This window comes from Pseudorca crassidens, chromosome 16, assembly GCF_039906515.1.
Source record: "Pseudorca crassidens isolate mPseCra1 chromosome 16, mPseCra1.hap1, whole genome shotgun sequence".
Lineage (NCBI taxonomy): Eukaryota > Metazoa > Chordata > Mammalia > Artiodactyla > Delphinidae > Pseudorca > Pseudorca crassidens.
The window spans coordinates 78037211-78062467 of record NC_090311.1 but is presented as its reverse complement, the minus strand read 5'-3'; the positions used below and the strand labels follow the sequence as shown (position 1 = coordinate 78062467).

Genomic DNA, 25257 nt, shown 5'->3' with positions numbered 1-25257 from the left:
GGCACACGGAGTACGTTCATCTCTGAGTTGAGAGCTTTTCCCCGAGTGTCTTCTTGGCCCTGGTATTGCTACTGCTCGGAGCCTGGTGTGAAATCACCACGTGTAAGTCTCCACGGGGGACTTTTGTTCAGCACCTGGTTCTTGCAGCTCCCTAAGCAGAAATGGGACCCGACGACCAGGTTATAAACTCACCAGAGTGCAAAATTAGTGTCACCTAGCCACCTTTCTACTCAAAGAATTCTCAGCAAAGGTTAACAAATTTGCCCAGATATAAGGTAATTCCCTCGTATTCACAATGGAAAGGTTTTACAAAATGGGGGTTTTCTTTAGCCTACTTGGATATATAAACCATTGGCGTTCAACTTTGTGGTTACCTTCATATTTTCTAAGGAGATTTTTAAAAATTTGTATGTGGTAAAACAGTGGTCCCCAACCTTTTTGGCACCAGGGACCGGTTCCTAACAGTCCGCAGACCAGTACCGGTCCGCGGCCTGGGGGTTGGGGACCCCTGTGGTAAGATACACATGCAGTGTTTACCATCTTGACCATTTTTAGGTATAGAGTTCAGAGCCATTAGGTACATTCACATTGTTGTGCAGCCTTCACCACCATCCATCTCCAGAACTTTTTCATCTTCCCAAACTGAAATTCTATCCCCATTAAACTCTAACTCCCCATTCTCCCTTGCCCCACTCCCTGGTAATCATTATTTTACGTTCTGTCTCTGAATTTGACTCCTCTAGGTCACTCATATAAATGGAATCAGATAGTATTTGTATGTCTGTGACTGGTTTATTTCACTTAGCATAATGTCCTAAAGGTTCATTCTTATTGTAGCATGTGTCAGAATTTCCTTCCTTTTTAAGGGTGAATTGTATTCCACATTTTGTTAATCCATTCATCTATTGATGGACATTTAGGTTGTTTCCAAAAACCCAACAGATTGCCCTTGAACTTCACTCAGAATTAAAACGAGTCCTCTGAACAGAAATCTCTGAACAGAAAAGCTTTGGAACAGGACCTTGACGAGGACGATTTGAAAGGAAACTAAGAATGACCAAAAAGCAGCTGGGACCCAGCTGAGATCAGATTTGTGAGCTCATGAATGTGTGAGGCTTTTCATTTCTTTTTCCCCAGCAATACTCAGCATTTAGAGCAAGACTGGTGGAGTAGACTCATGCAGAGCTAAGGACTGGCAAGGCCCACAGCTGACGGACACATCTAGGGTGTTTTTAAACATATCACTGACATGGTTGACAGTGACTAAGTGACAGGAACCAGGTGAGAAGGATGGATTGGGGGTGGAGGTGCGCAACTGGTGACCAAGGGGATGAGGCCAGAGAGCAGGGTGGAAGGGAATGGGGGAGGGGTAAGGACGGCAGCTTGAAGAGCAGCATCCTCTGGGCTGGAGAACTCAGAGCCTGGGCTGTATTTAAGCCTTCTTTCCTCCCTCCCTCCCACTCACTTCCCTTCCCACAGATCTTCTGTGTTATCTGTCTCAGACGCGTGTTAATCACTACGGGACAGCATGGACAAGACCCTTGGCCTCATAATGTAGGGTCTAGTGCAGAAGAGATACTGCAAACCTCCCCACCCAGTGTAACGAGCGCCCTGGGGAGTGGCAGGTCCAGGATGCTGTGGGAGCACCCAGGGCTCGTCACCCAGACAAGAGACTTTGGAGAAGCTTCCTAGAGCTGGTGATGTCTAAGCCGAGGCTTCAAAGACAGGAGAAAATGAGGCAGCTAGAAGCTGTGCATTGGCTTCCACCACTCTGCTAGAGCTGCTTTCACAAACCACTCTTCTCCTCACCAAACCGTATCTTCACATGGCCCTTGGAGCCCTGACCTTTTCTCTCCTCCTCTCTGACCTCCCTCCTCTGCTTTCCTTTCTCATTCCCTCCCTCACCACCGGAATGTAGGCCGTTGGGTGCTCCTCGAGGTTGTGACCTCACTGCATGCCCTCCACGGCCTCTCTCTCCTCCCGTGACCATGTCAGCATCCACGTCTCTGTCCCCTGCCCTGGCCTCTCCCAAGGACCAGAGACATCCTCAGCTCCCGCCGTGATCTTGTCTCATCCGTCTCATCTTCCAAACTCGCTCTTCGTCTCACCTCCGCTCACTTGCCCACGTCCTGGCTGTATCCCCGCCGTGGCTATAGCTTTATCCCTTCCTCTCCCAAAGGAGTGGTTTGGGGGCCTCATAATTCTTGCCTTTGAGTCAGTCATGCTTCCCCCCCTCCATCAAATCGCCTGGCCGCCCCACTCTCCCTGGGCGCGTGTTCCCGCTCTGATCCTCTACAGCTGCGAGGATGCCCTGCTTCTGGTGAGAGCCCTTCAGTGACTTCCATCGCCTGAGACTGGCTTTCAGGCCTCAGCCCATTTTTCTCACCTCATCTCCCTCTGTCACCCCCTCACTGCCTTTGCTTCAGACAAAACACCCTACAGGGGCCCCGTCTGTTTCCATTTCTTTTTGGGCTCACATGGACCTCTGGCTAAATGCCCTTTCCTCCCCGTCCCCACTCTCCAGACCCTCATCAAGGCTCGTCTCAGATGCCTCTGATTCGAAGAAAGCTCCTCTGGGTGTTTTTGTTGGAAGCAACCTCTGCCCTCTGACTTGATCTATTCCTCCCTATTGAAATGCACCATCTTTTGCCTTGTATTTTAGTTACTCGTGTGTGACTCTGTTTCCCCAGCATATCTGAGGGCAGGCCTTGAGGTCAAGGGTTCAGGTCCTTTTATCTTTGTAGGTGGATTCCCCCGAAGGAGCTTGTACCTATTAGCTACTCAGAAAAGAGGTGATGAATGAGGTTTCAGTAGGACCCTAAAAAACACAAAAATCAGTCTTTTCTGATTTCACTCTTACAAAACTAACCTAAAAAGTAGCATAACATAATAATCAGAGCAAGAATAGAGATCACAGATCTAAATTCTGTCCCCATCAACCTTCACAAGTAATTCTGAGTCATGTCCCTCGTCTACATCAGGGTGATGAGTCTGGCCAGACACTGATTTTGGTAACATTTTCTCCAGATGATGAGAAATCAAGTCAGATATGCCATGTAATGTGGTCTTTACTTAAAGGACAGTTAATGTTTTAGCAGGACCTCGTTAGTACCACAAAAATCTGTCAAGTGTTAACACTGTGTGTCTCGACACTGAAGGTCCTGTTTTTGCTTCTTCCGCGCAAGTTTCCAATTCAGTGAGCAGAACCGTGACTGTGTTGATGGGAGGGCAAGCCTGCCTGGTCCTGCTGGAGCTGCACAGATGCTAAAAGGCAGGTCTCCACACGACCGGGTGAATAATGAATAGTGGCCTTAACATCTCGGAGCTTCTGGGTTTCGCCTTGCAGAAGTAAAAAATTGCAGAGAGGAATTTTTGTTCTTTTAGAAACTGCTCAAACTCTTACAAACTGTATATACATATGGTGAGCAGTTTGCTTTTTGTACTAGTGAGGATAGTGGGAAGGAACAGGACTCAAACGAAAACAGTATTGAGATGAGTTAGGGGACAAAATCTAGCTGGTAAGACATAGGAATACTTCTTGTGTGAAAAAAAATAGGATTGTAATTAGACCAGTGTCTATGCACTGCCGAGACGTGGGCATTTATGAGCTCGGAGCAAGGAGAAGGGCTTCTTAGGAGGTTAAGAGGAAGAGACTGTTTAAAATGTTTGATACACCAGGGAGTTAACACATCATTAAGGGTGAAACTTTCAGAGACCTGGGAATGTGGAGCATCTTAGTGATAAGGGAATCCATCAGCCACCTCAATATACAAATAGGGGATCAGAAGCCAGTGCTGGTGAGTGATGTGCCTGAGGTTATGAGTGCAGGTGGACTTACACCCAGGGCTTTGACCCAACTCTTAGTGCTACTTCTGCAATACTAGGGATGGAGGGGGTACTGTTAGCTGCTGAGAGATTTTAGTTTTATAAAGATGGAGTTAACATAGACATATACTAGGGTCAGTCTCCTCTGCTGACTTCATTGAAAACCCTTACACACACACACACACACACACACACACACACACTCTCTCTCTCTCTCTCTCTCTCTCTCTCTCTCTCTCTCTCTCTCTCTCTCTCTCTCTCTCTCCAAGAAGATCAGGTAAGTCCCTCCAGGTAGTATATCCTGTAACATGGCCTTGGTTGTAAACATGGAACCTCAGGCAGGCAGAAACGCAATTACCTCTCAAGGGAATTGTCGCTGCTTTTTAACAGTTTCTCTTTGCTGCTTTGTAATATGTACTTAAAAAGTGTAATAGGTACAGGAAAGAATTATAACCTGGACTGACAAACAACAAGCCCAACAAAAAGTAAATAGGAAATAAAATAAGGGGAATAGTCCATAATGTGAAATTTAAAAAAGAAACAAAACAGTAGCATGTTGTTACGTGCACTTATACTTTTTTTTAAAATAAGGACAGTCATTCATTTAACAAATGTGTTGAGTGTCTCCTGTGTGCCGGGCATTGTTCTGGCCACTGAGGATCCAGCATGGAGAGCAAATAGGCAAGGGCCCCTGCCCTCCAGGAGCTTATATTCTAGGGAGAGACACATCGTTCACTACTCATTTTAAAAATGTTTTTATTGGAGTATGGTTGATTTACAATGTTGTATTAGTTTCAAGTGTACAGCAAAGTGAATCTGTTATACATATATCCACTCTTTTTAAGATTCTTTTCCCATACAGGTAATTACAGAGTATTGAGTAGAGTTCCCTGTGCTATACAGTAGGTACTTATTAGTTATCTATTTTACATATAGTAGTGTGTATATGTCAATCCTAATCTCCTAATTTATCCCTCCCACTGCTTTCCCCCCAGTAAACATAAGTTTGTTTTCTACATCTGTGACTCTATTTCTGTTTTGTAAATAACTTCATTTGTACCATTTTTTTAGATTCCACGTATAAGTGATACCATATGATATTTGTCTTTCTCTGTCTGCCTTACTACCCATTAAAATACCATTTTTAAGATCCATTCTCCTTCCCCCACCCACAGTTTTTGGTGGAAATTTAACTAAATTGGAAAATTGATAGCATCTCCAATCATGTATGGGTATGGTTTTAACGAAGATTGCTTTTTGTTTTTTAAGGGAGAAGAAAATGGCTTTCCAGACAGTACTGGAGATCCCCTTTCAGGTAAATGATTGACTCTAAAGGTATCTGGGCTTCAGTGATAGCTAGTGTGGCTAAATTCAAGATCATTTGAGATGTTTATCATTAACTTTCAAAATCTGTATTACACACTAGAGAAACTTTCCAACCACACACCGCAGTGAAGTGCAAAGAAATCTTACAGAATTTCACAAAAGCCTTCAGAGAGTATTTTCTCAGTGTTAACCCTTCTTTGCTTGGGTGGGGTACAGCAGGCTTCTCAAGTGGACGGGTTTAGGATCAGGTGAGGGTCGAACTGACCCTCCCTCCCTCTGAGTTCTGGGAGCCACAGTGTTGGCGGAGAACTTTGCCAGGTGGAAGCGAACAATGGGATGTAGGCACACCGAGTCAGCGTGGTAAGGGCTGCTCAGCCGCCTGCTGCCCGCTTCCCTCCTCTGGCACTTAGGGAGCCAAAGGGACCCCTCCTGACGTTAGACCATGTGCTGGTGCCCACCGTTTTCTGCTTCTAGTGTGTTTAACCAAGAAACATTTAAAGTTCGTCTTCCCTGCCTCATCCCCCGCTGCCTTTTTTATTCTTTAGTGTAAGACAGAAACTTTGGCAATGTTTAGATTCCTCATTAATTAATCATGGGGAAAATATGGAGTGAGTATTAAAATAAGCTACCAAAATAATAATTAGGAAAAAAAAACCCTCACCAACATTTTAAAATATCTTTCAAAACACATATTGAACGGCCTGATTCATCAGGGGTTGGTTTGTTTCTTTTTTATGGAAAGGTTGGTGGCTCATAAAAGCCTTAGGATAATCTGTCATCAATCCCAGGCTGTGCCCAGGTAACAATGCTGAAAATCAGAACTTGTGGTGCATAATCAATTTCTTTTCCTTAGAAACATGATGTTAGCAGCAGTTTTATCTCTGGTTGGTGAGATTCCAGGTGGTTTTTTGTCATGCAACAGATTTTTATTTCTTAAAGAACCCCCTGTGTGCCAGGCTCTCTAAGGAGGCCAAATGACAAAGGTATAGTTCTGGAAGACAGTATTTGGGATTCTGGTTCCAGTTCAGCTACTGTCCTTCTGTGATTAGAGAAATCCAGGAGAAATTGGGCCAGGAGAACTTCCGGTGGCGCTTACCCACCAGGTTTCATGGGACAGGCCCAGTGTCGGGGGTCCCATCCAGGCACCCAGTGGAACTCACCTTCTTTGGACCAGAATCCGCCCCTACTAGAGGCTAAGGCCACGGGCTAATTTTCCCTCTTTCACAAATACTGCAGCAGACACAGGCTCAAATTAGAAGCACCTAGCTGAGTGAGGTAGAGGAGGGGAAAGCATCTTTGCATCCAGGCAGAGGCAATTTTAATAATCTTTTCACTATCCTATATTTTAAAAATTTCTAACATGAGTGGGTGTCAGAAAAATCTACCCCCAGAACTTTAATCTGTATATACAAATGTATATACAACAAATGATCCAGTGTAGGCAGATACGTACAGTACGTGGTAAAATAACCAAGGAAATCTCTAAAAGCCTAACTGTGATGGGCCTGGGTGATGAGAACATGAAATTTTTTTTCCATATGTTCACCTGAGTGTTTAGATTTTCCGTGACAAGCACATATTTCTTTTCTAATTAAAAAAAATCTACATTTAAACTTTTTAAAGACTAACACCCTGCACTCTAATGTGAAACGTCAGCTAAAATGAGAATGAATCAAGTAAGTTGCTTAGGAATATCTATAAACCGTTCAAAGACTCTTATGTGTTAAGGTCATTGATAGAGTACTCAAATTTCGGGTTGTCTCTAAAAGTTTTTACCTGTGTCAAAATGACATGGAAGGGGCTTCCCTGGTGGCGCAGTGGTTGGGAGTCCGCCTGCCGATGCAGGGAACACGGGTTCGTGCCCTGGTCCAGGAGGATCCCACGTGCCGCGGAGCAGCTGGGCCCGTGGGCCATGGCCGCTGGGCCTGCGTGTCCAGGGCCTGTGATCCGCGGTGGGAGAGGCCACAGCAGCGAGAGGCCTGCAAAAAAAAAAAAAATGACATGGAAGATTTTCAAAGAGAATAAACTTTTCACAGTGATAGCAAGTATTACTGAGAGCAGAAATTGTACTGCTGAAATCAACAGCTGTACCACCCAGCACGGTGCTTTGCCCAGAGGAGTGTACAGGTGTTTGGTTGGGTTTGGGGTTTTTTTCCCATAAACAAGCAAATGAGAGACATTGACTTACTGGCTTTGCTCTTGGAAGAAAGGGCAAAAGCAGATCCCTATATTTCCTCTTTGAATGAGAGTAGCCACCTAAGTAAGATTTATCTTATTGTTTTACTTACACTAATATAGCATTTGCCATGTACCAGGCCCCCTTCAAGCACTTTTAGAGATATACTCAGAAAAAAAAGCGTTCATGACAACTCTGTGGGTCCAGTTATTTTCTTCACCAGGTGGATGCAACAGAAGTAGCCCTGGGTTCCGTGGCTGGTGCCCATCACATAGGTCCTAAGTGGGAGTCAAGCCCCAGGCCAGACCCAACACTCGCGTCCCCACCAGACCAGGCTGCCTCTCTATTGGTCAGACGCATCGCCTGTGTAGCACACGTGTTGAATACCTGAGTGTCACACATGGGGGTGAAGGTCAGGCTTCCAGCTCAGAGTCTCCATCTGGAACAAAGGTCCACCCCAGCTCCCACAGAGTCAGCCTCTGAGCCGCTGAAACACCTTTCCCAGAAGCTTGCTGCTGCATCAGGCCCTTGGTCAAGCCTTAACTCAGAGCCTGGCTTTTATTTAATGCTTGCAATTTGAAAACCTTAGTTACCTGCAATCCAGTTTATATCTGGTTAAAATAAGGAATATGGGCAGAACGGAGGGCTCTAGGATAGAAGGAGGGAATTGACCAGAGTGAGAAATGACAGTTTGTAATCAAGGAAAGAATAAGAGTACAATTCAGAATCAGCTACTACTAGAAAAGCAAAGCCCCCTGGGTGGAACCGTTGAATACAGAAGCAAGCCCCCAGGAGACATTAAAGTTTTACAATGTTTTCAGGCAATTTTTCAAAATGAAAACATTTGGGCATGAAAGGAATAAGCCTCAGTTATAAAAACAAACAAAAAACCCCCACAAAACTCCCAAATAGTAAAGTTAAAAACCTCTTCTTGTTCTCCCTTTTGGTGGCGGTATTTATCACCCGGACCATGACCCGCCTCCCCATCTATTCTCCACAGTTACCTGTTTTTCAAGACTGACTTTTCTGACGCCCTTGTATAATTCAGCACTTGCCTAATCTAAACCTAATTTCCCCATAGAAGTGAATGTACAATAGGATTTTCATTTTTTTCAAATTAGGTCCATAAAGTGACACTTAGTAAATATGCTTGTGTCACATAATTTCGGAATTTATGTAAAATTCTATGTTGAATTTTAACCTGGGTCCTTTCTTATGTGTGTTTCTTTTTTTTGAAACGTGCCTTCTACACTCCAGTTTTGTTTGATGACAGAATGTCCTGCGTGGTTTACTAGCCGGGCTCCATCCAGTTTGTCAGTTAGCCTCCCCAGGGATGTTAGCAACTTGATGTCTTCTTAAAATGGTATTTCAGAGAGGGAGAATGAAACCATATTGGTTTTCCCTTTGGTTAAGAGATCAAACACCCACCAAAAGCCCTTGGGTCAGTTTCTTAGTAGATAAAAATAATTCTCCATCATTTTCCAGCTCATATCAAATAACTACCTCTGATGAGTCGTGTGGTATGTGGGCACCCCCGTGATTTCTCAAAGCCGTAAACTGGCATTTTAAATATATTTCTTTCCAACCACATCGGACACCACACACAGAAAAAAGCATGACACCCTTAACACCCTTGACACCCTTAACAAACATAACTGGAGAATTATTTGACTGTAGTTTGACACTTGTTGGTATTTTCCAAATCTCATAATTAATAGACACCTAAGAGAGAGTTATTTTATTTTAGAACCACGATGTCTTGCTGTTTGCAAAGCTGCCAATATAAAATGTTTACTGTTTAATTGTTTGAGCTAACTCAAGACCTAGTTATCATGAGGAGCATTATTATAAACGATCTGAGAGCCAGCAGTGGCACTGAGCGCTTTGGAGGAAAACACCCGTGTGGTAATAGCTCTTGAAAAGCCAGGACATACAAGATAAAACGGCACCTCCCCTGCAGGGAGGTACATTAAGTCAATCTGTGATCCACTGCTGACATCCTGACTGAAGCCATTTTCTAGGTTCAGCCAGTCATGACCCTTGTGAATTCTGCATCTTGTTCCAATTAACAGTTAATTGACCAGCATTTTATAACCTGCCAGCCTCAAACTTGAGAGTTAGACACTGCATCATTGGACACGAACTGTTTCTTACTTTGCTTTAAATGACATAGACATACCTTGTTGATGAACATGCTTGATTTCTGAACTCTTCTTTAAGGTTTGATGTAAAGTGTGTGTGAGAGAGAGGATGAAGAATAAGGGGAGAGGGGCAAAAAAAGCCCCATAGGAAAATCCATTCTTCTGCTTGTGAGCGTAGGGAAGTATTATCTACCCACAGACGCCTAATCACCAAGCAGACACGGTATCTTTCAAAGAGAAGTAGCTGTCATTCCAAAATCTACTCTTGGCAGGCCCTTCTGACGAAGAACTTACTCTGTAGATATCTTTAAGGCAACGGTTTTCAACCCTGACTACACATCAGAATTGTCAGGAGAGCTTAAAAAAAATTCCCATGTCCTGCCTGCACCCTAGACCAAATAAATAAGGATCTCGTGGGTGGCACCAGACATCAGGATTTTGTAAATCTCTGCAGGAGGGGCAGGGTAAGGGGGATCAGAGAGTTCCATTTTTTGGCCAAGGTTGAGAACCACTGCTTTAAAAAAGGCTGTTGGTTATGGTTCCTTACCCGCAGCTACTAATTCTTTGTTGTGTACTTATCACGCACTAGGATGAGGCTTTAAGGGATGATATCATTTAATCCTCTCAACAACCTTATGAAATAGGTATCGCTCTCCTTGTTCGGAGAGGGAGGCCATGGCGTTAGCAAGCTCAGTAACCTGTCCAAGCTGCACACCTGCACAGTGTCGATTGTATTGACGGTCGGCACGTCTCTAAAGCTCATGGGGATAACCTCTGTGGTACTCAGTGTACTCTGTCTCCATAGCAACCAGTCATCTTTCTTCTGCCTTGTATATACTCAGCACTAAAAAACTTTCAGTTCCTCTGAAAATCTCTAGATAGCTCTTCATAGGCTGCCCAGGGGTTTCTAATTTGACTGCTTCTCTGTGTCCCATTCTTCATTCATTTGATTTACTCAGCAGACATTATTGAGTGCCTACTCTGTGCCTGTAATGAAGTGGTGACATCAGACATGTACATCCCTTTCCTCTTGGAGCTTATATACTAGTTGGGAGTGACAGACAATAAACCCAAATAAGTAATTTCATATGGTGGTAGATGCCTTGAGGAAAATAAATGAATACAATGGGTTTTGCCTGCAGGGAAAGGATACTGCTTTAGCTAAGAAGGTGCACCAAGGTCTAAATAATGCAAAGAAGCTAGCCATGTGGAGATCTGAGGAAGGAGGACTCCCGGGGACAGAACTAGCTGGTGCAAAGGTCCTGAGGCAGCATTGAGCTTAGTATTCTAGGGACAAGCGTGGGCAGTGAGGAGCAGTAGAAAAGGTGGTGAGCTAGGAGGTGTCAACGGAGGCCAGATGACATGGGGATTCTTTTTTTTCCAGTCTACTTAAAAAAAAATAAATGTAAAACCTAACATCATTAAATAACATTTACATAAGACTTGACAAAAATGCTTTCACATCGTTTATCTCATTTTATTTGTTTATTTTTATTTATTTATTTTTTTGCGGTACGCGGGCCTCTCACTGCTGTGGCCTCTCCTGTTGCGGAGCACAGGCTCCGGACGCGCAGGCTCAGCGGCCATGGCTCACGGGCCCAGCCGCTCCGTGGCATGTGGGATCTTCCCGGACCGGGGCACGAACCCATGTCCCCTGCATCGGCAGGCGGACTCCCAACCACTGCGCCACCAGGGAAGCCCCGTTTATCTCATTTAATTCATGAGCTATAGGGATTATTATCATCTCCATTTGATAGATGAGGAATCTAAAGTCCATGGATGTTAAGTGCCATGAGCAGTCAAGCTCTGGGAAGCTGGAGCACCGGCGTTTGATGGGCCCCATCTGATACACATGCAGAATCGGATGCTTCAGGATTATGTGTGTAAAGGACTCGGTGCAGGGCTAGTTAGGCATTTGATAAATGACAGTTACTGTGGTGATGAAAATCGCTGAGAAATTTGGCCCTTTCTCCGCTGATAAATTCTTCCTTAGTTTAAGCCAGTACTCAAACTGAACTTACAGAGGGCAAGTCCTTCCAGGGTTTTGGCCGCTACAATAAGAAGTCATCATAAATTAATGGTGTAATACATTCTTGTTTTGCATCGGTGGAAAATACCCGTGTCAAAATATGACAAGTGAGGACTCTACTTGTTAGAGAATCTAAGTGAATTTTTATACATAATTAACTTCTCTTTTCTCAGTAACACTCTCCTTTCCTTCCCCCAAATCTAGAATCAATCCGTCTTTTTGTATTTGAAGACCAATTCTGTTCTGTTTTCCACCATATCTGTTAACTGCCGGCCGACATCAGCAACGTTCTGTTCCCTTTACTAGTAAGTCTCTTTTCAGGTCCTAAAATTCATCAGACAGTCGTAAGAAACCTACCTTGTCTCCTGAGGAGAAAGCACAGTTCTCATTCATTCGTTTACTAAACAGTTTTTGAGTTTCTGCCATACAACCACCCTGTGCTTGCTATTGAGAAGCATCAAATAATAATCCCATTTTTCCGCATTTCTGATGAAAGCTTCGTTGGTCCTGAGTCTGTCTCTCTCCACAGTTGTTTCTTCCCCAAGGCATTACCCAATCTTTCCTTTCATGTGCACTGTTACGTGATAGGTGTTTATAGCAGGGCAGGACAAAATGTATTTCATGGGAAAAGAAACACGTTTCTCTGTTGAAGTCCTCAGAGAGCTAATTATAGTTTATGATTCTAAAAGGCAACTTGAAATTCACAACTGTTGGCAGTTTCGGTAGATTCCAGTTCACTAAATGGCTTAGCGTTTGTGTCATTGAAAATACAAAAGGAAAACATCAATAGACTTTTTGACACATCATGTATTTTAAAACAAACTGATGATTTTGTAGTCTGTGTAGTTGTTCAAAGAAATGGAAGCTTCTTACGCACTAGAAGGCTTAGAGGAGCTTCACAGAACCCTTAATGGTGTTTTCATTCTTCTTCTTGACACTAAAGGAGAAAACATTGCCAACCCTGAGTCTTATGGAGGTAATACAGAGCAGACTTTCAGACACTAATACATTTAATTCTGGACTTAGAGGTGTAAATCCTACTTTATTTTTCTGTGACATTTAAAAAATATTTTTAAGTAGCCAAATAAACATAGTAACTATAGAAAATTAGGAAATATCCATTGTTAACATTGTTGTTATATGTACTTCCAGATTTTTTCTATGCCCGTGAATGTGTGCATAACATATACTTTATGTGGATATAAATGACTGTATTATTTTATTTTTACAAAAACTGAATTATGCATACCTTTTGGTAAGCTGCTTTCTTTTCCACTTGACAGAATATTATTTTGACCCTACCTTTAAATAAGGGCAAAGAAAATTGCACAGTTTCCCCCTTTTACTGCAAAACCACCTTCACCATTAGATAGTTCTTTTTTTTTAAAATAAGTAAACTTCTGTCCCACCATGCAGCTAAAGTCTTATTTCTTTGTATACCGTTATTAATGAAGCTGAAGAATTACTCTCACTATATTACATGTAAATGTAATTCAACATTTTAGAACTGTAAGATGTGGGACATACTGCAGAAGGATATGGATCTGTTCTCAGGGCATTTAAGGTAAATGAGGAATAAAAACAACAACAAAAACCATACAGAATATCTCACTGCAAGGCAGAGTCAGGAGAGGCAAACAAAATGATGGGATTCTGGGTGAGACAGCATTCTAGGCAGGAGCTGGGGATTTCATGAAGGGTGTATCTGAGGTGGGTTTTTTTTAATATATATAAATTTGTTTTATTTATTTATTTTTGGCTGCATTGGGTCTTCGTTGCTGCGTGTGGGCTTTCTCTAGTTGCGGTGAGCGGGGGCTACTCTTTGTTGTGGAACGCGGGCTTCTCATCACAGTGGCTTCTCTTGTTGCAGAGCACAGGCTCTAGGTGCGTGGGCTTCAGTAGTTGTGGCTCGCGGGCTCAGTAGTTGTGGCTTGTGGACTCTAGACAGCAGGCTCAGTAGTTGTGGCTCACAGGCTTAGTTGCTCCGCGGCATGTGGGATTTTCCAGGACCAGGGCTCAAACCCGTGTCCCCTGCATTGGCAGGCGGATTTTTAACAACTGCGCCACCAGGGAAGCCCTGAGGTGGGTTTTATAGAATGGATGACGTTCAGTAGCTGAAGGGAAGTCCAGTTAGAGGAAGTCCAGTGAAAGGGAGAGAGAAAGAAGAGAGATCGATAACTGATCAGAGAGAAAATACCAGAAAAGGCATGGAGGAAATCTTTGTTAATTTCCACCTATGCAACTGACAAAGATTTTTTAAAGTAATATTTGGTGCTGATAAAAGTGAAGTGAGATAAGCACCATCACTATACTCTGTTTGGAGTATAAATTGGTGCAGCATTTATTTCTGGAAAGCAATTTAGCGTATATGCATTGATAGCCTAAAAATGCTCGTAACTTTTGGCCCAATAATCCCATTACTGGTGAGATGGTTAAAGATGTGCCCCCAAATTTTTATATGGAAGGATCTGCATCAAATTGTTCCTCATAGTCATGAAAATATGGGAAAACCCTAAATGTTTAAGTGTATACAAAATTCACAATTGTATATAATTTTTAAATGTTCTACTTTGAGCTTATATGAGTTGTTTTCTTTTCATTTAATTAAACTTTGAAAAAAAGAAGAATACAGGTTGTCTGTTCAGGGAACTGAGTAGTCCCCCTTCTCTGGAGCCCAGATTGTATATTCAAGGAATTCACGGGGAATAGTAAGAGAGGTGTGGAGAGCTTCCAGGAAAGGCTGGGACCCTGGTAACTGGTTGGATAGAGAGAAGAAGTCTGTAAGGATGCTGGGGAACTGCGAGTGTAAATAGGGGACTTGAGGTGCTTTGGGTGCATAGCGGGAAAAATCTAAGTACTGGTTCGGGTCCTTTGAGTTGGAGATGTCTTCTGAACATCAAGAGGAGCTTTCCAGTAGTCAGTTCTGGAGCCCAAGTGAGTGGGCAGGGCTGACCATTCATTTATTCATTCACTCATTCAGTCCACGTTGGTTAAGCATTTACTATATGCCGAGGGCTATCCTGGGTCCTGCAGATGCAAAAAGAAAGGGTCTTCTATTCTAGTGGGAGAGTTTTGTAGAGGTTGTTGGGAGTGGAGAAGGTGACCAAAGGGAGAGAATGTGGAAGGGGAAAACTTCGGGCTGAGAACAGGGCTAGAGCGCTTCTTTGGAACTCCCAAGGACTCAGCAATGAGACAGGCCGGGATCTTAGCATATCAGGCTGACAAGAGAAGGGATGTGTCCAGGACATGGTAGGGTATATGCCTGGGGATGTGGGGCTTGGCTTTCAGAAGGAACCTTCAGGGCAAACACAGCCTGCAGGGCAATAGACAGTGTCCAAAGGGGCAAAAGAGTCTTGGGTCCAGTTCCAGAGGCAGCCAAATCCAAGGGGAGCTGGTATGATGGGGGCGTCAGCAGCAGCAGGAGGTCTGGGTGATCCTCAAAGGCAGGTGGGGATCTGCTTCTCTGGACTTTTCTACCCCATCAGAGCTGGATTCTGGCCCACGGTTGCGGTGTAGGGAACTGGGTCCGGTCTCTACAGGGTTTGGCAAGAACTAGGCTGGGTCAGATGCTGCTCAAAGCCAAAGAAGGTGAAGATTAAGAACATGATGAGGCATTGGAAGCAACAGGTTTTGAATTCTCCTTCTAGAAGTTTAATAGTAAATTGGGGCTTCCCTGGCGGGTGGTTAAGACTCCATGCTTCCACTGCAGGGGTCACGGGTTCGATCCCTGCTCAGGGAACTAAGATCCCACGTGCCCTGGTGGTGTGGCCAAAAGAATAATAATAAATAGATACATTTTATAAAAACAGTAAATTAGAGTTAAGAGAAAGTCACTTCAGTGAGTTATGAAGCCAGAGGAGGGCAGTTTGAGGTTCTTATTTTTTATGATAGAGGAGCCCTGTGCATATTTGTAGATGAAGGAAAGAGAATCAGTAGAGTTGGGTGGCTGGAGATGACGGGAAGGAAAGGAGATGTTTGATGAAACAAATCATGGGGAAAGTAAGGGTGGGCTCAAAGGCGTAAGTGAAGCTTGGCGAAGAGGAGGGTCACTCCACTGCTAAGCCTTCTCTGTGCTAAACAATATATTTATTAATGTAATACATTGTTTTAGTTATCATAGAAATAACACCACCACTAGAGAAAGTTTGGAAAATAGAAACAGAATCCTACCACATTAACCACAACAGCTATTATTATTTTTGTACATTTCCTTCCATAGTAATATTAACAGAGACTTTTTCCATAGTTGTAATGAGTACATAAATTCCTCACATCTTGCGTTTTCCACTTAACGTGAGAGCACAGACATTTTCTAGGTTGCTACGTAGTCTTCATAATTACTTAAATAATATCCCATCAAGTAGCACAATAATTTATTCCACTAGTCCCCTAACTTTTTAAACTGTTTTTGAAAAAAGTGGATAATATGAATAAACTAATTAAAATGTTCGTGTATATACACATTCTAGATGATCTCCTAGGCTGGATTCTCAGCAGTTACATTCGTAGGCCAAAGAGAACGAACATAATTTTCACGGCCCTTGTCATCTTTTACTGTGTGCTTGCCTCAGAATGGCTGGTTCTCAATTTTACAGTCACCAAAGTGAGCCCTTTTTCTGAATTCTTTACTTTCCTAAATTGGGAAGTCCACACGGCTCAGTGTAGAAAAGGTCATCATAACCTCCCAGAATTTTCCAAGCCAGTGATCTCTAGTGTCACCTTTGGCTGTTCATGTCCCCGGTCAGAGGGGTCAGGAGACCCAGTGCTGTTGCATGTCTTAAGTCGCTTGGGTTGCCATGCTGTACAGACCCTGCTTACAATTTTACTATAACTAGTTTGCCTCTTACCTACTAACCTCTGACCTCTGACCTACTCACGACTTACCTACTAACTTCACCCTCCTGCTAACACGCTGCCGGGTACTGCATGAGGCCAAAGATGACCGATGGGGAAGGTTGTCCTTCCTCCGTGCTGGGGCTGCTCTTGCTGAGGCTGAGCTCAAAGCCACCCACTCGTCCCACCTGCTGCGCACCTCAGGGTGTTGGCTCCACTTTAAAGGCAGCCCCATGGGTGAAGAAAACCAGAGATAAAGGCAAAGACATGATAAGGTGGCCATAAATCTAAAAAGTACGTTTTCTGGCATTATCAATTATCACTCAATTTTCAAATACGCATATGGAGTGGATATTCCAGTTTGGGGTGTGTGTGTATTTTTTTTTTCTTTAAAAAAAGACCTTTTAAAGAATTGTGCAATCCTTTACACCCTCACATGCTGTGCTTGGCATTAAGAAGCTGTCGGGGCTGACTTGTAACTTGGAAGGGGGGAGGGTGGAGAGTCCGACAGCCCTGGACTGGCAGTTTGCCCACGGAGAAAGCCCTGCTCCTCGGGGCCCTCGTCTGGCCAGCAGTCTCACAGATGCACAGCCTGGGCGACAGAGAGTCTCAGAAAGAAAGGAAAACTGGCTTTATAAAATCTTGCCACCGCTTCCGCAAAGCAGCCATCCTTGGCCATAAAGAAGAACACGTTATTGGTGAGTATGTAGAAATGAGTGTCCTGAAATATCTCTGTAAGATGCGCTGTTATACTTACACTGACGCTATGAACCTTTCAGCGGGAAAGTAGAGCACGGAAGAGATGAGCGCGCCTCTTGGGCCTCTTGCTGACACGTGGACCGTATCGTTTGTCCCCGCAGATATAAGCAAGGACACGTCCTGCGCGGAAAACTGTACCTGTTCGTCCTGCTTGCTCCTGGCCCCCACCATCAGCGACTTGCTCAATGACCAGGACTTACTAGACGTGATCAGGATAAAGCTGGATCCCTGTCACCCAACAGTCAAAAACTGGAGGAATTTCGCAAGCAAGTGGGGCATGCCCTACGATGAACTGTGTTTCCTGGAGCAGCGGCCCCAGAGCCCCACCCTGGAGTTCTTACTCCGGAACAGTCAGAGGACGGTGGGCCAGCTGATGGAGCTCTGCCGGCTCTACCACAGGGCCGATGTGGAGAAGGTCCTGCGCAGGTGGGTGGACGAAGAATGGCCCAGGAGGGGGCGTGGAGAGCACCCCAGGAACTTCTAGCCCTCAGCTCCTTCTCATCGGCCTCTTCGGACCCTGAGCCGAGCACAGGTTAAGGGGCAATGTGAATCTGTTCTTTTTTAAGTTTAGGCGAAGGACGTGGGACAGCGGACCTTAGTTTTCCCCAAAGCTGGTGGTTTTGTGGAGGGTAGGGTATGTTTTTGGTGGCGGATTTTCCTTTAGTTTTGCACATCTGTTTTTATTTAATATTTGAATCTGGAATTGGGAAAAATATGTTGTAGGCTCCTATAGGGACCAGGGGCAAAGCTACAGTCAGAGTGGATTCATGCCATGATGAAAATAAAAGTATCCTCTCCCTTAAAAACTGAAGACTGAACTCAGAACTAAAAGTCATCATCCACAAGATCCTTTATGATTAATGACACTCCCACAGCTTAGAAGGAAACCACAGAGAGAAGTTTCCCTTTAGTCTGTTACTCTTTTTGTTGTAAAGTACTTAGGTGAATTCACAGGCTGCTGGCATTGCGTGGTGATACTCTTCAGGACACATGCCAGCTTTCTTATTCAAATACTTGTATAATCTGGGCACTATCAAAGAGGACTTTGCTTGAGTGTTTTTGAAAGAAATGCAAAAACCGATGGTGATTGGGAGGACAGAGTCAGGAGTTAGCAGGGTAATAAGGACCATGGGAAAGGTGTTGACAAAGAGTAGGCCCGGGGCTTCCCTGGTGGCGCAGTGGTTGAGAGCCCGCCTGCCGATGCAGGGGACATGGGTTCGTGCCCCGGTCCGGGAGGATCCTACATGCTGCGGAGCGGCTAGGCCCGTGAGCCATGGCCGCTGAGTCTGTGCATCTGGAGCCTGTGCTCTGCAATGGGAGAGGCCACAACAGTGAGAGGCCTGCATACCGCAAAAAAAAAAAAAAAAAAAAAAAAAAAAAAAAGGCCCTTTCGGTACCCTTGGCTTTTTAAAAATTAATTTAATATTTACTTTTATGTCTTGTATATCAGGCTGAGTGTTTCACCCCTGAGAGAAAGCTCAGTTAAGAAATAAAAACTACCTGGCCTGTGGGTGAAATGCAACCCCGTCTAGCACCTACTATCCCACCTTAAAACAGGGCCCAATAATACTACACAGTACTTTAGTGAAGAAAGAGATATCTTTACTGGTGATACTGGGAAGGAAGCTATGCATTAAAACCTAAATTTCAAAGGATTTTAAACCAAGTGAAAAATTGGGTCCAAAGACTATCCCCTGTTCTCGTTTGATGGTTTACTGTGGAAGGTGGTGTGGATGGGAGCGTTTGCTATTAGAGAGAATTTTCTAGGTTTGGGGGGTGGGCGGGGGGAGGGAGAGAGAAGCCTTGGTTTACTTGGCGATTTCATAGAAGTGCTATTTGGTTTTGGCTATAGGTTTAGAAAATTAAGGCACTTTGTCCAATTTGGGAGGATTCTGTTTAAATCCCTGACTAAAATAAGCAAAAATGATGAATGACATTGATTGGAGTACAAGGGAGATTAGGATTAACTCAAAAGAAAGTTGTTTCCTAAACCACTGACATTTTTTCCCCCGCTAGCAGTTACAGCAGTTTTTATGAGGTTGCTGGTATATAGTCAGCCTGACCGTCAAACGTAAACGCTAAACTTGCAAAATTACTATAGAGACTTACTCATCACTTCTGATTCAGTCAGTGCTAGTCACACCTAGCTCGTCTCGTCAGATTTAGCAGATAAATGTCAGGTTTATCAAAAGATGTACTCAAGGGCTCCCCTGGTGGCGCAGTGGTTGAGAGTCCGCCTGCCGATGCAGGGGACACAGGTTCATGCCGCGGTCCGGGAGGCTCCCACATGCCGCGGAGTGGCTGGTCCCGTGAGCCATGGCCGCTGAGCCTGCGCGTCCGGAGCCTGTGCTCCGCAACGGGAGAGGCCACAACGGTGAGAGGCCCGCGTACTGCAAAAAAAAAAAAAAAAAAAAAAGAACCAGTTCCTAACATCCCCGACTTGAAATCCAGAAAATGATGAAAATTTTCTCATGGAAACACTGTTGGTGATCAGACTCTGTAGAATGGACAGTTCTGTGCTTCACAAATTCCTGGATTAACAGCTTTTTGTGGGCTGACTTGGGGACACTAGTCCCTACTGGCACTGCTTCTGTGGGACATGTTTCCAAAATTCCAAACTTCAGATTTCAGTTTCAAAACTGACTTTAGGCAGAATTTATCCTCATAGATTTCTTGAACATGGCTCTTGTTCATAAGTGTCAGCTGAACTTATCTTTGAGTTGGATCAAAAACGTTAAGACACAGAATTCAGGTGGATTAGCTATGGGGAGAGCTAAGCATGCTCCTTATCTTTTTTTTTTTTTTTTGGCTACATTGGGTCTTCGTTGCGGTGCGCGGGCTTCTCATTGCGGTGGCTTCTCTTGCTGCAGAGCACGGGCCCTAGGGCATGTGGGCTTCAGCAGTTGCAGCGTGTGGGCTCAGTAGTTGTGGCTCGCGGGCTCTAGAGTGCAGGCTTAGTAGTTGTGGCGCATGGGCTTAGTTGCTCCGCAGCATGTGGGATCTTCCCGGACCAAGGATTGAACCCATGTCGCCTGCAATGGCAGGCGGATTCTTAACCACTGCGCCACCAGGGAAGTCCTGTCCTTTATATCAGGAATTACAGGAAAACTGAGACCACAGAACACCACCCACTCATCTCTCCATTTGGCGGCATTAGTTTGAAAGCCCTGATGGCTAATAATTTCCATCACTGGCTATGAAAGCTTAAATTTCTATTGTAATTGCATAGGGGACGTGCCAGGGTAGAAGGGATTTTTTTTTAATATGGGATTTGATAAAAATATGTTGTTTTAATTTCACTCTACCATTATTTGCTCATATTGACATCTGTATCTGTTGGCATTTACCTTATGAAAAGTTTTAATTATTAAGAGTATGATATTAGCAGAGAGAGATTTAACCAAACATTGTTTTTAATTAAAGTTCATTCGGATTCTAGACCTTGACCAAATGGAGGATGACTTTTATTTGTGTTACATACAGAAATACCAAAAGTAAATCTCAACTAAAGTAGTACTATAATTCAATTGTGAAATAACCCAAAATAACTTTGTTTAAAGTTAATTTTTAACAAATAAATATTATAAAAGCATAAATATGCTGATATTGGGTTGGCCAAAAAGTGCCTTTAGTTTTTAAGTAAAAATAAAGGACACATTTTTCATTTTCACCAAAAACTTTATTGAACAACGTATTCACCCTTTTGTTTTACTACCTTCTGCCACTTTTTAGGCAACTTCATAATTCCATCTTCCCCAAACTTTTTATCTTTTTGAGCGAAGAACTGTTCCAGGTGCCTTTTACAGTCTTCCAGGGGATTGAAGTTTTTTCCATTAAGAGAATTTTGTAAAGACCTAAATAAATGGGACTTCCCTGGTGGCGCAGTGGTTAAGAATCCGCCTGCCATTGCAGGGGACACCGGTTTGATCCTTGGTCCGGGAAGATCCCACATGCCGCGGAGCAACTAAGCCTGTGCACCACAACTACTGAGCCTGCACTCTAGAGCCCGCGAGCCACAACTACTGAGCCCACATGCTGCAACTACTGAAGCCCACATGTTCTAGGGCCCATGCTCCACAGCAAGAGAAGCCACCGCAATGAGAAGCCCATGCACCACAACAAAGAGTAGCCCCTGCTCACCGCAACTAAAGAAAGCCCACATGCAGCAATGAAGACCCAACGCAGCCAAAAATAAATAAATAACTATATGAATTAAAAAAAAAAAGACCTAAATAAATGGAAATCTGAAGGTGCAATGTCTGGTGAATACAGTGGATGAATCAGAACTTCCCAGCCAAGCTGTAACAGTTTTTTCCTGGTCATCAAAGAAACGTGGTCTTGCGTTATCCTGATGGAAGAGTATGCATTTTCTGTTGACTAATTCTGGACGCTTTTCGTCGAGTGCTGCTTTCATTTGGTCTAATTGGGAGCAGTACTTGTTGGAATTAATCATTTGGCTTTCCGGAAGGAGCTCATAATAGAGGACTCCCTTCCAATCCCACCATATACACAACATCACCTTCTTTGGATGAAGACCGGCCTTTGGTGTGGTTGGTGGTGGTCATTTTGCTTGCCCCACGATCTCTTCCATTCCACATTGTTGTACAGTATCCACTTTTCATTGCCCGTCACAATTTGTTTTAAAAACGGAATGTTCTCATTACTTTAAGTAGAGAATCTCATGCGGAAATACAGTCAAGAAGGTTTTTTTCACTTATGTGGAACCCAAACATCAAAGCGATTGACATAACCGAGCTGGTGCAAATGATTTTCAGCGCTTGATTTGGTTTATTTTGAGTATGTCGGCTATCTCCCGCGTGGTATAATGTTGATTGTTCTCAATTAATGTCTCGATTTGATTGCAATCAACTTCAATTGGTCTACCTGACTGTGGAGCATCGTCCAGCGAGAAATCTCCAGCACGAAACTTCTCAAACCACTTTTGACATGTTCGATCAGTCACAGCACCTTTTCCCTACACTGCACAAATCTTTTTGTGCATTTCCATGCATTTTTACTTTTCTTGAAATAGTAAAGTATATGCTGAAAACGTTGCTTTTTTCTTTCCATCTTCAATATTAAAATGGCTACACAAAAATTCACCAATTTTGATAATTCTTTTTTAAATGCACGCTGCTATGACAGCTGTCACATACAATCTTAACAAAATTGTTTCGAATGAAGTTAAAGACAGCTAAGTGCTACTAGAGCCATCTTACGGAAAAAACCGAACGAACCTTTTGGCCAACCCAATACTTTACAAAGGCAAAAGTGGAAAGAAAGGAAATTATTTAAGTTCATTAATACTTAAGAGCTTTGGGCTTCCCTGGTGGCGCAGTGGTTAAGAATCTGCCTGCCAATGCAGGGGACACAGGTTTGAGCCCTGGTCCGGGAAGATCCCACATGCTGCAGAGCAACTAAGTCCGTGCGCTATAAGTACTGAGCCTGCGCTCTAGAGCCTGCGAGCCACAACTACTGAGCTCACATGCCACAACTACTGAAGCCTGCACGTCTAGAGCCCGTGCTCCACAAGAGAAGCCACTGCAATGAGAAGCCTGCACACTGCAACAAAGAGTAGCCCCCACTTGCCACAACTAGAAAGCCCGCGCACAGCAACGAAGACCCAGTGCGACGAAAAACAAATAAATTAAATAAATAAATTTATATTTAAAAAAATACTTAAGAGCTTTGCTTATTATACTCTCTGTAGGGATCCATGTTGAATTGACCACATTATAAACTAAACTGCTTCTGATGAGGTCCTTTTGCTATTAGAAGGATGAAATCTCTTTAGCTAAGTTCCGAGATACACTATTTTAAACAAAACTCCCATCTGCAATGTTATGATGTTATGTGATGAGGCTCTATGTAATAAGCATTTTATTTGGTTGCAATAGAAAATTTCTACTTGCAAGGGAATGGAAAGCAAAGCTGTTTTAGACACCACACACCCCCAGGACATATACGCACAGAGGAAGACTCAAGTAGATGTAGACAAAAATAAAGCACAGGGCTTCCCTGGTGGCGCAGTGGTTGAGAATCCACCTGACGATGCAGGGGACACGGGTTCGTGCCTCGGTCCGGGAAGATCCCACATGCCGCGGAGCGGCTGGGCCCGTGAGCCATGGCCGCTGAGCCTGCGCCTCTGGAGCCTGTGCTCCACAACGGGAGAGGCCACAACAGTGAGAGGCCCACATACTGCAAAAATAAATACATAAATAAAGCACAGGGTTATTTAAAATTATAAGATTTAAAATTGTTAGGGCTTCAATTGTATGCCAGGATTGCCCATCAATATTTCAGATAACTTGTATGAACAAGTCTTCCATTTTTGTGACACTAAATAATTAGTCAATAATATAGAGGAATTCCCTGGTGGTCCAGTTGTCAGGACTCCGTGCTTCCACTTCAGGGGCCCTGGGTTCAAGCCCTGGTTGGGGAACTAAGATCCTGCAAGCCACCTGGTGAGGCAAAAATGAAAAAAAAAAATAGTATAGGAAATACATGGTAATAGACAAAAGATGTTGCACCTCTGTTTTTTTCTGAATAGTAGTTTTAATGTGGTGCTGCCCTCTGCTGGAGGATGAAATCTGTTCACATCCTTTCAGGCTTGTTTAAGACCAGCCTAGAACCAACCTTCCATTGATTATTGGTTTTACGTTAGAACCCTTAGAAGTAGCCCCACTAAAAGATAGGAACAGTGCAGTTATTTTACAAATTGACAAATATTAGAAGTGGAATGGGGCCTGCATGATTGAGATGAGGGTTCTATTCCCCTGAAGGTCCCCATCATAACAGTTCCTCACTCTGGGGATTCTTCCTAAACACTCAGAAGGACTTTTCTTCTGTGGAGATTTACGATTAGCTGTCTGGGGATAGTTAGTCTCTTTGGCTTTCAATTTAATGATGCTCCGTCTTTAACATCATGAGAACAGTGGCTTCTATGCAAAAAGACAAAGGGATCGATCTCCCTCAGTTACAGTGAACTTCAACCAGAAGTACTAGACTTTCCTCTTCCTCTGTGATACATGATAGAAAAACACATTATTTTAAATACAGTCCTAATAACTGGTCTAGCAAATTTTCTTTCTTTTTTCAGATGAATGAATATGTTTCATTTAGTTTTGAGCCATGACTATCCTCCTTATAACATTTTTCCACATCTGCCCTCTCTGTTCTAGAATTTTCCTCTCCTTCAGGTCCATGTTTCTGCTCTGTTGCTTGTTTTAGGGCCATTTCCTCACTCCTTGAATCAGATTTCTTCTGTATGCCTGTGGCCTTCTCTCTCCCAGCTACGGGCTGACATCGGCTTCCTTTTTTCACTTAGACATGCAGAAACAATTTGTTGGATTGTCTATCATATTTAGTGACACTTTGGCCCTAAGAACGTTGAAACCGTTTTCTGCCCTTGTAACTGAAACATACGGAGCTGCGTGCACCCAAGGAACTGACTGAGAACCAGTTTCCCTCTTTGTTCTATGATTTCCTTCCTGGGAATTCCGACTCCACCTACTGAACCATGTGCACTTGGGTATAAATGGATGAGAGGGTATGTCTTGCTTCCCTCATGTTTAGAGGGTCACGGCCGTGACGCTGATCCAAGTGCCGGGCGAGTGGGGGGCCACACCTGGGGGTCCAGATCACCCAGAGGAAGCCCCACAGCAGAGGAGGAGAGGCTGTTCTCTCTCTCCCCGTGGCGATGTTCGGCCGAGGATGCCTCCTGGAAATCACTCCACAGCTGAATCGAAGAGATCAAAGTAGTCAACGGTACAACTCGAAATGAAACGATTGAGTTTATCCACCCTTTTGGAAACGTAGAGGGTAGCTTCTCAGGGCTTCCTGAGCTGAGCCATGCTCTCCTGTTTGATGTGACCGCCAGTGACCATTTTCCTTTGAGGCAGACCCTTGGAAGCTCCATGGGGGACACTTCTTCAGCTATGCTTTTGAACGACTGAATTTTTGTGATCCTTTCTATATCTTCGTGCTGTACTTTTTAAGCTGCCTTCATTTTGATGTCCTGCATGATTTTATGTTTTCTTTATAAATAGAAATTATTTGAAACTGTAGTAATGGGTGCTACAAAATTAAATTGATGTCAACCATGTCTCTAATTGGTGCTTTTATGCAGATTCTAACACAGTTGTTGATTCATGTGTTCTCTTGGTCAG

General features: G+C 43.7%; 1 protein-coding gene across 7 annotated transcripts in view; it reads left to right on the top strand.

The window, feature by feature from the left end:
- Positions 1-24805, top strand: part of EDARADD (EDAR associated via death domain) — a 61441-nt gene extending 36636 nt beyond the window's left edge. For 6 of the 7 annotated variants that reach the window (XM_067711018.1, XM_067711015.1, XM_067711016.1 and 3 more), the window contains 2 exons: positions 5095-5140; positions 17191-24805. In XM_067711018.1, coding sequence (XP_067567119.1) covers positions 5095-5140; positions 17191-17573 — 429 coding nt within the window. In that variant the 3' untranslated portion in view covers positions 17574-24805. Of the gene's footprint in view, positions 1-5094; positions 5141-13578; positions 17029-17190 lie in introns of those variants that run through there. The other variant, XM_067711019.1, reaches the window with a different exon arrangement.
- Positions 24806-25257: the final 452 nt, after the last annotated feature.